The 16,056-nt window shown below is 42.5% G+C and overlaps 1 protein-coding gene and 1 pseudogene across 1 annotated transcript; one reads left to right on the top strand and one right to left on the bottom strand.

Moving 5' to 3' along the window:
• Nucleotides 1–4,766: 4,766 nt before the first annotated feature.
• On the bottom strand, nucleotides 4,767–7,206 carry LOC106583243 (olfactomedin-like protein 3A; annotated as a pseudogene).
• A 3,378-nt stretch (nucleotides 7,207–10,584) lies between these two features.
• Nucleotides 10,585–12,348, top strand: LOC106583244 (C-X-C chemokine receptor GPR25). Its single transcript, XM_014167194.3, has one exon. The coding sequence runs from the start codon at nucleotides 10,610–10,612 to the stop codon at nucleotides 11,735–11,737; it is 1,128 nt and encodes a 375-aa protein (XP_014022669.2). The 5' UTR covers nucleotides 10,585–10,609; the 3' UTR covers nucleotides 11,738–12,348.
• The last annotated feature ends 3,708 nt before the right edge of the window (nucleotides 12,349–16,056 follow it).

Here is a 16,056-nt window from a genome sequence, read left to right as displayed (position 1 = left end):
CACAACACAATGCCACACATGTCTCAAGTTTTGAGGGAGTGTGCAATTGGCATGCTGACTGCAGGAATGTCCACCAGAGATGTTGCGAGAGAATTTAATGTTAATTTCTCTACCATCGTCGTTTTAGAGAATTATCCTGTACGTCCAAAAGGCCTCACAACCGGAGACCACGTGTATGGCGTAGTGTGATTGAGCGGTTGTGAACAGATTGCCCCATGGTGGTGGTGGGGTTATGGTATGGGCAGGCATAAGGACAACGAACACAATGGCAATTTGAATGCACAGAGATACCGTGATGAGATCCTGAGGCCCATTGGAGTGCCATTCATCCACCTCCATCACCTCATGTTTCAGCATGATAATGTACGGCCCCATATCGCAAATTATGTACACAATTCCTGGAAGCTGAAAATGTCCCAGTTCATGGCCTGTATACTCACCAGACATGTCACCCATTGAGCATGTTTGGGATGGTCTGGATTGACGTGTACGACGGCGTGTTCCAGTTCCCGCCAAAATATACAACAACTTCGCACAGCCATTGAAGAGGAGTGGGACAACATTCCACAGGCCACAATCAACATCCTGATCAACTCTACGAGAAGCAGTTGTGTTGCGCTGCATGAGGCAAAATGGTGGTCACACCAGATACTGACTGGTTCTCTGATCCACGCCCCAACCTTTTTTTTTTTAAGGTATCTGTGACCACCTGACTGTATCCCCAGTCATGTGAAATCAATAGATTAGGGCCTAATTCATTTATTTCAATTGACTGATTTCCTTATATGAACTGTAACTCAGTAAAATCTTTGAAATTGTTGCTTGTTGCGTTTCTATCTTGTTCAGTATATACAGTGCATTCGGAAAGTATTAAGATCCCTTCCCTTTTTCCACATTTTGTTATGTTACAGCATTATTCTACAATGGATTAAATAAAATGAAAAATCCTCATCAATCTACACACAATAACCCATAATGACAGAAATCTTTGCAAATGTATTAAAAATAAAAAACAGAAATACCTTATTTACATAAGTATTCTTACCCTTTGCTATGAGACTCGAAATTGAGCTCAGGTGCCTCCTGTTTCCATTGATCATACTTGAGATGTTTCTACAATTTGATTGGAATCCACCTGTGGTAAATTCAGTTGATTTGGAAAGGCATACACCTGTCTATATAAGGTTTACAGTGCATGTCAGAGCAAAAACCAAGCCATGAGGTCGAAAGAATTGTGCCAAAGCAAAGATCTGGGGAAGGGTACCAAAACATTTCTGCAGCATTGAAGGTCCCCAAGAACACAGTGGCCTCCATAATTCTTAAATGGAAGAAGTTTGGAACCACCAAGACTCTTCCTAGAGCTGGCCGCCCAGCCAAACTGCGCAATTGGGGGAGAAGGGCCTTGGTCAGAGATGTGACCAAGAACCCGATGGTCACTCTGCCAGAGCTCTAGAGTTCCTCTGTGGAGATGGGAGAACCTTCCAGAAGGACAACCATCTCTGCAGCACTCCACCAATCAGGCCTTTATGGTGGAGTGGCCCGACGGAGGCCACTCCTCAGTAAAAGTCTCATGACAGCCCGCTTGGAGTTTGCCAAACGGCACCTGAAGGACTCGCAGACCATGAGAAACAAGATTCTCTGGTCTGATGAAACCAAGATTGAACTCTTTGGCCTGAATGCCAACCGTCACATTGGGAGGAAACCTGGCACCATCCCTACAGTGAATCATGGTGGTGGCAGCATCATGCTGTGGGGATGTTTTTCAGTGGCAGGGACTGGTAGACTAGTCACGATCGAGGGAAAGATGAATGGCGAAAAGTAGAGCGATCCTTGATGAAAACCTGCTCCAGAGCACTCAGGACCTCAGACTGGAGCGACCGTTCACCTTCCAACAGGACAATGACCTTGAGTGGCCCAGCCAGAGTCCGGACTTGAACCTGATTGAACATCTCTGGAGAGACCTGAAAATGGCTGTGCAGCAACATTCCCCATCCAACCTGACAACTTGAGAGGATCTGCAGAGAAGAATGGGATAAACTCTCCAAATACAGGTGTGCCAAGCTTGTAGTGTCATACCCAAGAAGACATGAGGCTGTAATTGCTGCCAAGGGTGCTTCAACAAAGTACTGAGTAAAGGGTCTGAATACTTATATGAATTTAATATTTCAGTTTTTTATTTTTAATACATATTTGCAAAAATGTATAAGTGTTTTTGCTTTGTCATTATGGGGTATTGTGTGTAGATTGATGATGGGGGGGTGGGGGGGACTATTTAATCCATTTTAGAATAAGGCTGTAAAGTAACAAATTGTGGACAATGTCAAGGGTTCTGAATACCTTCCCATTGCACTGTATATATATCCATCTATGTTTAGGATTTCTGATGGTAGGTAAACTCCTAACAGTGACAGCAATTTCCATGTTGGTACACTAATCTTACCATGTGAAATGTCTCCTACAGTGGAAATCCCGCACTGCAAGCTTTGACAGCCAAGGCTCCTGCCCCTCTCCAAGACTTCTGTCTAGTCCATGAGGGAGGAGCCAGAGTTTATACTACACTACTCTACGAAGCCTGCCCTGCAGCAAGGCCTGAAATATTGGAGTGTCCCAGACCCACAAATTCTGTGCCTCAAAATAAGTAAAGTGCAGTAAGTTATTCTGGAATAACAGTCGGTTTACACTGGACATTATCTCCTCAGCACACAGACACAGAAACACAGGTAAACACACACACACGCATTTCTCTTGTGCCCTCTTGGACAGCCAGTTTGTCATGGAATGTATAGTGTATACTGGGTCTGGTGGGATCAGTACTATTGCAACAATATTTTTGTAGTTGAGCTCAGCCTGGTGTGTTTATACATCTATGTGTATCTGTCTGAAGTGTGGTCAGGGCGTTATGGCAGTCTTGTGAACATACAGTACAACATCATATTAAGTAGGTCAAATGTTATAGTTGCTGCTGTTGAGTGCAGGATGTTCTTGAAGTACCCTACGACTTACATCCCCAGGCGTAGATCCCTATCTTACAGCAAGTCCAAAACAATCAACAGGGTATTATGAAGTGAACCATTTTATACACATTTGTATTGTTACTTAAATAATTGTTGGTTTATTACAGTGGATGTTCCAGGATGATAAGTGTTTCATCCCTCTACTTTATTTTTATTTGTTTTATGTACACAACATACAGCATACCTGGCCATCATATATTTTTGATGTCTTCAGTGTAGCTGCATTACGTGCTAAATACATAGGTAGCATCATTACAAACAATGTGGTTTGGTTTGTGGCAGTACAGTTAAAGTTACACTGTAGGTATGGACTTCATGTACAACAGTATATGTATATAATGCCCATTGATACTGACATCAATAATAGCACTGTATTTAGAATCACATATTTATTATATTATCCACATGACTATCCCCCTGAACTTACTTTTCTGTTTCAATTTCACAGTGACTACAGCTTCACTGCTCTGTTTTCCTATTACCTGTGAAGTGTTTGCCAATAGTCTCCTGTTCAGGCAATGTCATGTACTTTGTTGAAGGACTTGGCTTGATTTGCACCATCAGCCTTGTGATAAGTGTTTAAAATAAGGACTCTCCTGTTTTTTTCAAGCAATTTAGAGTAACTTTCCACTTTTGTATTGAACATTTGTATTTGGAACAACTGTTTCCAGGCATCCCTTGTATTTTAAAGAAATTACAATAAAGTTGTTGATTCTGGTTTTAACATTCCAAATTGACTGCAGATGTTCCTCTTTTACTGTAACATGGAAGAAAAATAACTTACACGCTTTCATCAAAGTATGTTTTTATTCAACATCAAGGCATAGCCAGTGAAAGGTAAAATGTGGTTTTCGAAAGTGCTAAACAGAAAACAAAAATGATACAACTGAACTATTTTTACTTTAGCTTCTCTGTCCACATGCCCCTAGATCTTTACAATCGTATAAATATTTAATAACAAGCAATATCTAAAGTAAATGGATGGTTTTGTCACTGAACTGTTTTTATGTTAGTAGTCAAGACAGGAAATACAATATGACAATGATCTGATTACATTAAGGACTGTTCAAAATCATAACTGCAGATGTAGGTGTAACGCTTGATGTAGTGGGTGTGGAGTCAGGCGCAGGAAACAAGAGCGTTTGCTATCGTGCTTTAATAAATGCACCGTCAAAGAGAGTATACACCCAAAAATAACAACAGGGTGTAATCAAAATATACAAGGACCCAAAACACGTTCCACTTACACAAATCACAGTGAAAGACAGAAATAAGCCCGCACACAGAACAGGTGGGGAAACGGGCTTAAATTCCCAACTAATCACTAATGGTACACAGGTGAAACCAATAAAGACAAAACCAACAGAAAAGGAAAAAGGGATCGGTGGCAGCTAGTAGGCCGGTGACGACGACCGCCGAGCGCCACCCGAACAGGGAGAGGAGTCACCCTCGGCAGGAGTCGTGACAGTAGGATCTTAATTTGAGCCAGTTTGCTACAGCATAAAATTATCCTGCAGCAACAGGACATGTGTATTATAATAAATTGACAAATTTGTAGGGGATGATAAAAAAATGTGTTCGGGCAAATCAAATTTAAAGTGGAAATTGGAAGCCATTTTTAAACCTCAGATACACTACAAGATTGCATTTCCTGTAGTGCAGGCAAATTCCTGCAACAGCATGATCAAATGCAGACACGGCATCTGTAGTTGAACAAACCTGAACATGACAGTGAAAATGTTTTATTTTCATCTACACAGACATTTCTGGGCTTTTACTCAGTACAGATGTTAGAAATCTCAAACCCACCTCAACACTAGGCGGCGCTGCTGAGCTCATACCTCCAGTTTCCTCTTCATGGCCAGCTTGTAAAGGATCTGGTAGCCATCCCCAGGCGTAGATCCACAGCTCCAGTAGATTGTACTTGGGAAAGTACACTAGCGGTGCGTCGTCGTTGGTCACCATATCACTGACATCAAATACGCACTGGACACACGAGCGTCTGGGCTCCGCAGTGTTGTAGACCATGTACACTGTGCCGCAGATGAAGGCTCCCTCGGGCATGGCGTGTCCCACATCTGTTCGATGTCCATCGTGTTCTCGTCCATTTTGTCCAGAGAGATGTGCCTCTCAGTCTCCTTGGTGGCATACACTTAGATGGCCCAGAGGCCCTCCTCGTCTGCCTCCAGGTCAATGACCGTCTCCAGGGTTAGGCCATATACGGGGACGTGGTCCTGGACAGGGAAGACAGCGCTGTCCGCCACAGGTCGTACTTGATCAGCCGCGGCTCCTTGACCTCCTATAGGTAGTACGAGTGGTTGTTGTAAACGATGTGGCCGCTACCTCGCCAATGGGATGGCAGCTTCATGGTCTTGGCCATAGATGTGCCCAAGGAGACGGTGAAGTCCCTGATGGAGCCAAACTCATAGAGGGTGTCCTCATCTGTGTTGTTGAAGACGTAGACCTTGCCCGAGCTGCTGCCCACGTCTTTGGTCCACATGCCCTTTGGGCCTCCTACTCACTTAAAAATCTTCATGGATTTGATGCTGGATATCATGTCCCTGCAGTCTGGGAGAGGAGAAGAGAGGTACATGACCCTTCCTGGTCCCACTTTAAATTTAGTTGGACTAATATGTTTTTTACATGGTTGTTAACATTACACAGCGGGTTCAGTGTAATTACAATGTAGACATTGTTACAGTCCAACTGTGATATCTGTTATACCAATATCATGAGACAAACTACAACATACCATATTGATAAAGCAAACAAAAGTGATACTAAGGGACTAAGTGAAGTTCAAGGGATAGTTACATTTAAAAAAAAATGTTTTAGCTTATTTTCACTCCTTTCACATGTTCTGAAGTATGTTCAGATGTTAAACCGGATTGTGTCAGAAGAACCTGCCCACTTAGTAGGCAACAGCACTCATCTGATTTCATTACTGGCTAAATTAAAAAACGATTTAATTACAAGTGTGTGGCAACATTTATAAAGATCACAGGCTATTAAATCTAATTAGTCACTGCCTATTCATTTTTGCTCTAGTGCAACTGAAACCAGATATTACAATTAAAGTGGTGCATAATTTAGAGAATGATATTTGAATCAGCATCCCATCTTCAGTCAGTCCTTCATCTATGTGCTTCATCAGTATGCTCTCATACAGGAACTCAGTAACTGTCCTCCCACTTCCTGTACTTCAACAACCAAGTGTAAATAGTTTCCTGAATACCTGCTCTAGATTTATAATTATGCCTGCCAAGAAAACCAGATGGTGTTCTATATGTTATCAACCCTAACCTTAACGTTTTAGAGCAGAACAAAAAGTGTTAAGCACAACATTGAATGAAATTCACTTAAATTATTAAATAAGTGCCTCTGCGAGTAGAATCCTGATATGAGGGTAGATTGATTTTCTAACTTAGTTACATGACAGTACAGCAGCTGAGACACTTGGCCTGCATACACGTTTATCATCATCTCATACCTGTGGCCCACTATATCTCCACTCATCATGTAGAAGAAGACTTGTTAACATTACCGCTACTGCTGAGTTTACTTCATATATTTGTCCTTTCAATAGGCCTATGCCCGGCAAATTCAAATATGGACCTCGAAGCTAGTTCCACTGCTGCTTTTTATCAATTAATTCTTCCCCTCTAGGGATTTAGACCTGGGATGCCAGGTGGGTGCAATTAATTACTAGGCTTGCTATGATCCTCTTAGTAAGTAATCATGTGTCTTTGTCCCCTCAGTATGTCACCACATCTGCCACCATGTCTGCCACATCTCACCTGTGGCCTTGTCGCACTTGGCCTTGCTCTTCTCCTTCACCACGGTCACCTGTTGCTCCACCAGCTTGTCGTCAAGGTCCACGCAGGGCTGCGCCCCGTTCTGTGTCTCCAGGTAGTCCATCTCGAGCTCCACGCGCGTCCCCACACGGTCCAGGTCTGTCCTCAGGGTCACATTGTCCAGGGGCTCAATCTGGGCAACCATCTGCTGCTTGAACTCCCGCAGCTCTGTGGCATAGCAGTTGGTCTGCTCCTACCACACCGAGATACGGTCCTGGTGGGAGAGGTGATAGAGCAAGTAGTCCTGGAGGCATATGGGTGCTGTCCCTATTTCACAGGATGAATTAACACCCTGTTCTCTGGGGCCACTGCCACAGTCATCACCAATGGTATGGCTTCTAAAGAACCAATGGTATGGCTTCTAAAGAACCAATGGTATGGCTTCTAAAGAACCAATGGTATGGCTTCAGGCTCCACAGGGGGATGAGGCAGGGATGTTTCTCTCCCTTGCTGTTCGTTCTGGGCCTGGAACCTTTGGCCATCGCATTAAAGTAGAACAGAGACATTAAAGATGGAATCTGCAGTAGGGGAAACAGTGCCACTGTCTACCCCACAGCCGGTGTTTTGTTTTGTTGACAAAGCTAGGAGGGTGTGCAGAAAAGTCAGGATTGTAGTTGTATTCAAGAGCCACTGGTGTGGCTAGGAACTAGGAACAGACAGCTACCAACACCACAGAGAGGGACGACCAGTGAATATAACACACTGTGTGACAGCGGTGAAGTGATATGCAGCATGTCCACAGTATACTGAATTATCACCTGATATATTATTTCAGGTGGATGTATCACATGGGATTGTGTGAAACTTACTCCTCAGCCTGACATGTCCCCACTTGCGCCAGCTAATATCTAGCTTTTCGAGTGGTGCTGACTGGTAAGATGCTTCCGGAGGGCGGTCACATTTGCTAGCAAAGCATAGGTCCCGAGTTCATGCCAGGTATAGGCCAAATCAGGGGAAATGGTACTCGCTAAGCAAGCAGTGTGACCTCCTTTGCACAGACAGCTGCAGGATGATTGAAGAGTCTCACTAAAACAACATTAATACTCATTGTGTATTTATTCCTTGAGATATTATTTTTCTACTATTTTTCCATTTTCTGTCTGCATTGTTGGGAAGGGCCCATAAGCCTTTTATTGTTAGTCTACACATGTTGTTTACGAAGCATGTGACAAATAACCTTTTATTTTATTTGATCAACCTGAATTGGCAAGTGTTTTACCCTTTTTTTTTTGAATGACTCGCTGGCTGGAAATGAACCGAGAGGTTTCTCTGAGTAGTTACAGTCTCTCAATAAACAACTTGTTTGGGAGGTATTATTCATGCAGTCAGAGCACAGAGAGGGAGAAGCAAGAGGGAGTATGGGATATGGGTATAATATATTTGGCAGTGAAGCAGTGGCGTTGTGTTACTGCACATCAACACCTTGAAGTGAGCCAGCTGGTCTGTCTTTTGCAGAGGAATTGTCCAAATAACTCCATGTATCAGGCTTATACCACATTAGGGATGAATATAGGTTACTTTAGGTTGGGAGGTGCTTTCCATTTTTTTATTTTATTTCTTCTATGTTTTGTAGAGACTGAAATACATTGAAACGTATGGTTGATGACTCGTATCACACTAAAATGCAATGTTTAGGCAAGTTAAAGCAAAATATTGTTTGCACAGTTGTCACTATTTATTAGAAGTTGTCACTCTTGACTGAAAGTTGTCACTTGATTAAAAACGAGTTCTTCACTCCTGTTAGTATTTGATTTAGTTTTATGTGTTTAGAAGTAAACTCTTATGCATTGATGGGAAGCAAATGCTGATGCAACGCTGAGAGTGGAGGAAAACCTTTTTGCCAAATAGAAGATCCTTTCTCCCCTCATGTTTTTATTGGAACTGTAACCTTCTCTTACATAACCAACATTCAACTAGCTCAGGCTGAACCTTTTGTCATTGGTTCCCTTTCCTTTTCCTCTAACATAGTATTATATAACTATAGTATTATATACCTATAGTATTATATAACTATAGTATTATATACCTATAGTATTATATAACTATAGTATTATATAATTAGTTTCACTCTGTTCTATAACTGTTCATATGATGATTTACATTTCTGACAGAGACCATTGTCCATTGTTCATGTTCACACACTACTATCAGTCAAAAGGAGAAGTGGTTGGTTAAATTAAGCTGTCATTCCACGTATGGTTTTCACAACCTATGAACACATCAAGTTCTCATCAAGTTCACATTACAGTAAGTTTTATCTATAATATGACTCATCTGATGAGACGTCTGATTTATTCATGTGCACGATCATATAGGGTCTGGCAAGTCCCATTTTGATTTCCACATGCAAGCATTTTCGCATAATGTAGAGCAGAGGGTGGCACGGGCGGCCCAATACATCACTGGGGCCGACCTCCCTGCCATCCAGGACCTCTATATCAGGTGATGTCAGAGGAAGGCCTGTTCACTCTGCTACTGTCCAGCAAACGGTACCGGAGCATCGGCTCTCAGACCAACAGGCTCCGAGACAGCTTCTACCCCCAAGACTGCTAAATAGTTAATTAAATGGTTACACAAACTATCTGCATTGACCCTATCTTGCACTGACTATGCACACTCACAATACTATATACACACTCACACTACACTGACACTCTCACACACAACCCACCCACATTCACATACACTACCAACGCACACACACACACACTTTCACACTTTCACACTCATTATTTGCTGTTGCTACTCTGTTCTTTATTTTACTCTTATTATTATCTATCCTGATGCCAGGTCCTTTGACCCTGCCTTTATGTACATATCTACCTCCAATACCTTATTATTATCTATCCTGATGCCAGGTCCTTTGACCCTGCCTTTATGTACATATCTACCTCAAATACCTCGTACCCCTGCACATTGATCTGGTAGTGGTACTTCCTGTATATAGCTTAATTATTGTGAATTTTATTCCTCTTGTTTTACTATTTTTATTTGTATTATTATTTTTAACTCTGCATCATTGGGAAGAGCTCGTAAGAAAGCATTTCCCAGTAAAGTCCACACCGGTTGTATTCGGTGCATGTGACAAATGCAATTTGATAACAGTGTTTGCTGTTTTCACACCGTTCACACAAGAGACTATGAGTAATACGAGTGGCGCAGCGGTCTAAGGCACTGCATCACAAATCCACTCTGTGAATGTAGGTTTTTTAATATATACAAAATCATAATTAAAGTATGCCTACATCAACCCCTTGAATACCATAAACATCCTGTCCCTGTCAAGTGTTTTTAGCTTTTATTGTTTGATCTGCAGCTTTAATTCAGTCCTTGGTTGTTTTTTATTATTTTCGTTCAATGCCATTGCCCAGATTGTACATGTACTTTTTCTCTTGATATGTTTTTATGTTTCTTCTTGCTAAGCAAGAAGCAAGAAAAAGCAGACTTGTTGCCTGCATGTAAGGAAGCATCTTAAGTGTTTCTATTTGAAAACTGATATGCAAATAGAGTATATTGTAAAAGATTATCATGAGAAATAGTAGTAATTTGTGTCAGAGTTTTGTGCAAGAATATGCCAGATTGAAAACATACAGAGATCATGCTAGAGATCACAGAAGAAAACCTGACAGTTTGTCTGTGGTTTTTAAGAATGTGACGCAGGATAGTATGTCTAGAGGTATTGAGCTTGCCAGCCAGACACACAGAGCGCAAGCAGCTGAGACACTTCTCTTTGACCACAGAATGGAAATGTATGATAACGACAACTACTTCTACAGCGATGACAATGACACTGACATGCTGTACAATTACAGCTACAATCCAACCAACCTTGGGGAGCACTCCAACTCCAGTCTTCCCCATTCTCACATCTACCTGCCACTGCTTTATTTCTTCATGTTTTTCTCAGGCTTCCTGGGAAACCTCTTTGTGATCATGGTCATGGGCAGCAGGGGGAAGAGGGGTGGGCGTCTGGTGGATACATTTGTGGTTAACCTGGCGCTGGCGGACCTGGTGTTTGTCCTCACCCTCCCACTGTGGGCCGTCTCCTCCAGTCAGGAGGGACACTGGCCTTTTGGGAACCTCCTCTGCAAACTCAGCAGCTACATCATCTCCGTCAACCGCTTCTCCAACATCTTCTTCCTGACCTGTATGAGCGTGGACCGTTACCTGGCAGTGGTGCGCCTCATGGACTCCCGCTTCCTCCGCAGCAGCCAGTGTGTGCGTTTCACCTGCGCCGTGGTCTGGCTGCTATCCCTGGCTCTGGGTACCCCCTCCCTGGTGTACCGTAGCGTACGTACCCCGAACGGTGAACCCTTCTGTCTGGAGGACGAAGAGTCGTCCTTCTTCCTGGGTCTGAGCCTGACCACGGTTTTCCTGACCTTCGCCCTGCCGGTGTTCATCATCCTCCTCTGCTACAGCTCCCTCCTGGCCCGCCTGCGCCGACACTGTGTTGCCGCGGGCAACCCCCGCACGGAAGCCCGCCGCCGCCACTCTCTCAAAATGGTCTTCACCATCATTGTGGCCTTCGTGGTGTCTTGGCTTCCCTTCAACATCTTCAAGACCCTCCTAATTGGTTTCAGGCTGTCTGGGGCCGATCTGAGCAATGAGACCCAGTCTGTCCTGAGTCAGGGCCTCACTCTCTCCTGCTGCTTGGCGTTCCTCAACAGCTGCGTGAACCCGGCCATCTACCTGCTCCTGGACCACCACTTCAGACGGCAGGCGGAAAGCCTGTTCCTGAGCTGCGTGCGTAAGCGTGGGCTGCACCAGGGCTATGCCTCGTCCACCGACTTCTCCTACAACGGCACCTCAGAGAGCTGTGGCACAACAGCCTCCAGAACTCGTTTCCAGTCGTTCGACCAGAAAGTCTGATAGCAGGGTTCTACACATTTTATAGCATTTTTGTAGTCCAAAGCCCTAAAGGTTGAGGTGAATAATTTTGTATTATGATTTTAGGTGTTACTGTATGTAATTCAAAAGTTCAGTGAAAGCATTCACTACAATATATTTTATGTATAATAGTTATTTCATTATCATTAATAGTTTGAATTGATGTTTGCATTTATATTTCTTATTTATTTTGCTTTATTTTTTTAACCGAACAACCATATTTTGAATATGATTAATTCACCAGTAGCCTGTTTATTATGATTGTTAACATTCGTAAATTCATAGTAATATTAAATAGTAATTTGTTAACAGTCACATTAATTTGTTAGTGGTTCCTTTCTGCTGTATGAAAACTATTGCAATAATATTCTTAATGGTTTTCCATGTTCATATCATTAGTAAGATGATATTTTAAGCATTATAAATAAAAATAATATACTCTTTTGTAATAAATTGGGTGTTTATATGATTGCTAATAACTACTTGCTAATAAAGTCTTTTTGCAGTTTAACAATGGGCATTCAGCTGAAAACATTCCAAATGAGGTTAATATCAACTGTAATGCTTCGATTAGATTTGTGTGTACTTATTACAGTAAAGCAACACAGAAGAATTAAAACAAAGTTAAAATGATTTAAGCTATATTTTAGGCATATTGAAAGAAAGCATAATAAAAAAAAGTAATATATAAAATTTCCTCAAAAGTAGTTCCTATAACTTTATTGTATCGAAATACTTATTTTTATAACATAACTTTACCATTCATAGCTTTTATAGGCATTACATGTTCACGCTACATAGTAACATCTTGAGAAGTCAAAACACTTCTCAGTTTATTTCTTCAGTGACTAGGTAACTCATCAAAACAAACTTACCAATCAAAATAGATCCAAAAGCTCAACAATGTTTTCTCTGCTTCCTCAAAATGATTGGACTTGCACTCAAATCAGTGGCAAACTGCTGTATTTGCAAGTTAGAGTGCTGGTTGCTGACCAGTGGCAACAAAATAACAACCACTTTGATTGATAAAACAGATACTCTCATAAATGATACAAAATGAAACTTCATTGAGATAAGAAGAGTTCTTCGCATGGGAATTTGTTGGCTGGTTATATGACTTGAAAGTTCAAATGTTCATTCATGCCCACATGTTTTTTCAGTTGCATTTGCACGATGAATCATCCAGTTTCAAATGGTCTTGAGAAGCTTGGGGTAGATGCCAGTCTGTGGGAACCTAAAGCATAACTGTACTTCAGCCGAAGTTCCCTTCAGACTTGTGAAAAAACTGCATTGGAGCCCAGACCTGACCTTCTGTTCCACTTAATCAGAATGATGGCAGGTTGTTGAAATGGACAATTAACTTCACAGTTTAATGCTTAATAGTCATACCAAGTCACTGAAAACTATACTGAATAAAAATATATACGCAACATGGAACAATTTCAACAATTTTACTGAGTTAAAGTTCAGATAAGGAAATCAGTCAATTGAAATAAATTCATTAGACCCTAATCTATGGAGTTCACATGACTGGGAATACAGATATGCCTCTGTTGGTCACAGATACCTTCAAAAAAAAGGAAGGGGCATGGATCAGAAAACCAATCAGTATCTGATGTGACCACCATTTGTCTCATGCAGCGCGACACATCTCCTTCGCATAGAGTTGATCAGGTTGTTGATTGTGGCCTGTGGAATGTTGCCCCACTCCTCTTCAATGGCTGTGCGAAGTTTCTCTATATTGGTGGGAACTGGAACACGCTGTCGTACACGTCGATCCAGAGCATCCCAAACATGCTCAATGGGTGACATGTCTGGTGAGTATGCAGGCCATGGAAGAACTGGGACATTTTCAGCTTCCAGGAATTGTGTACAGATCCTTGAGACATGGGGCAGTGCATTATCATGCTGAAACATGAAGTGATGCAGCGGATGAATGGCACGACATTGTGCCTCAGGATCTCGTCATGGTATCTCTGTGCATTCAAATTGTCATCGATAAAATGCAGTTGTGTTTGTTGTCCGTAGCTTATGCTTGCCCATACCATAACCCCATCGCCATCATGGGGCACTCTGTTCACAACAGTGACATCAGCAAACTGCTCGCCCACACAACGCCATACACGTTGTCTGTGGTTGGGAGGCCGGTTGGACGTACTGCCAAATTCTCTAAGATGACGTTGGAGGCGGGTTATGGTAGAGAAACTAACATTCAATTCTCTGGCAACAGCTCTAGTGAACATTGCTGCAGTCAGCATGACAATTGCGTGTGTAACCGATGTGAAATGGCTAGTTAGTTAGCGGTGGTGCGCGCTAGTAGCATTTCAATCGGTGACGTCACTCACTCTGAGACTTGAAGTAGGGTTTCCCCTTGCACCGCAAGGGCCGTGGCTTTTGTGGCGCGATGGGTAACGATGCTTCGTGGGGTGTCAGTTGTTGATGTGTGCAAGGGTCCCTGGTTCGAGCCCGGGTTGGGGCGAAGAGAGGGACGGAACCTACACTGTTACATTGATGCTGTTGACCCGGATCATTGGTTGCTGCGGAAAAGGAGGAGGTCAAAGGGGGGGTGTGTGTAACCGATGTGAAATGGCTAGTTAGTTAGCGGTGGTGCGCGCTAGTAGCATTTCAATCGGTGACGTCACTCGCTCTGAGACTTGAAGTAGGGTTTCCCCTTGCGTTGCATCTGTGGCATTGTGTTGTGTGACAAAGCTTTTGTGGCGCGATGGGTAACGATGCTTCGTGGGGTGTCAGTTGTTGATGTGTGCAAGGGTCCCTGGTTCGAGCCCGGGTTGGGGTGAAGAGAGGGACAGAACCTACACTGTTACACGTGCTCCCTCAAAACTTGAGACATCTGTGGCATTGTGTTGTGTGACAAAACTTCACATTTTAGAGTGTGTGTAATGTGTAATGATCATGCTGTTTAATCAGCCTCTTGACATGCCACACCTGTCAGGTGGATGGATTGTCTTGGCAAAGGAAGAGGGATATAAACAAATTTGTGCCCAGAATGAGAGAAATAAGATTTTTTTATTTCAGCTCATGAATCATTGGACAAACACTTTACATGTTGCGTTTATATTTTTGTTCAGTGTAAGTTATTGCAAAGTATCAAGTCACAGTTATTTCAAATTAGCACATACAAAATGCATACATCATTGGGAAGGGCCCGTAAGTAAGCATTTCACTTTTAGTCAAACACAATTTGATTTGATCACTAATGAAGATGAGATGATTTTGCCTAGCAGAATCCTTATCTTTTGACCAAGAGGGCTCTCTGGCAAGGATGTGGTTTCCTTCTCAATTGGTTCCTTTAGTAAACCCATATCACTTTATAGTGAAAGTAGTTTTTTCTGCAGGGGGTCAGGCTGAGGGTTACTGTGGACAAGCTGAGGGCCTCACCGTTGGGACTTTCCTTCTCTGTCAATCACACCACATGAAATGAGAAGCATGGCCCATTACACTTTAATCTCACTGCCAGGCACTGCTTTAGGCGACAGGGTACGAGGCATCTGTCAGTTTCCATTGGTGCTCTCTGTGCTCGCAGTGATGAGAACAAACGTCCTGTCATTTTCTCATGGCATTATCTGTGACCCGCTGGCACCGTTGGCACACGGTGTACACTCAGTTGCTCAATTTGAGAATGGTTGTGAAACCTGTTTGAGTTAACCTTACTAGAGATTGACGTGTGACGTGTAATCATTAGGCCTAGGTGAAGTCCTTCAACAAAACCATCACAAATTGAACATCGGATGATTGATAGGTGATATATTTTTGAGAGATAGACGTGTAGCCTATACTCAATGACAGTAGCGCAGAGGATGTGTTTACTTCAATTCTGTGGGCAGAGCAAATGAAAAGAAGAGAATAGATTAACCTAGATAAGACGTGAGCTTACGCTCTAAAGGAGTGTGCAGAAGCTGTGAAAACAGCCAGAACCTCAAAACAGTCAAAATCTCACACACTGAAGTGATCACATGGCACTGGCAGCCTGTGGTTTGGTTTCATTTCCTTCATTGTAAAGGAACACTGATCTACAGTTAGCATATGAAGTTTTTTTATTTTAAAGTGGTCAATACCTAGATAGGACATTTGAACGAATTGGCTGATCGATTCTTCCTTTTTAAAGGGTGAAAATGCAGGAATAGTGTTTATCTGCGCTGGTTTCCTAGTGGCTTATATACACTATATATACAGAATAAGGAACCATCAGAAATTAATATTTGGCAGCTTTACCAAACAATGTGCCTTCAGAAAGTATTCATACCCCTTGACTTAGTCCACCTTTTGTTGTGTTACAGCCT

This window comes from Salmo salar, chromosome 22 (assembly GCF_965601325.2).
Source record: "Salmo salar chromosome 22, fSalSal1, whole genome shotgun sequence".
In the NCBI taxonomy this organism is placed as follows: Eukaryota; Metazoa; Chordata; class Actinopteri; order Salmoniformes; family Salmonidae; genus Salmo; species Salmo salar.
This window is presented reverse-complemented; position numbering and strand designations above follow the sequence as displayed.

What these genes read in the sequence shown, in the direction of transcription:
- LOC106583244 (XM_014167194.3), top strand. Translation starts at nt 10,610, where the DNA reads ATGGAAATGTATGATAACGACAACTACTTCTACAGCGATGACAATGAC.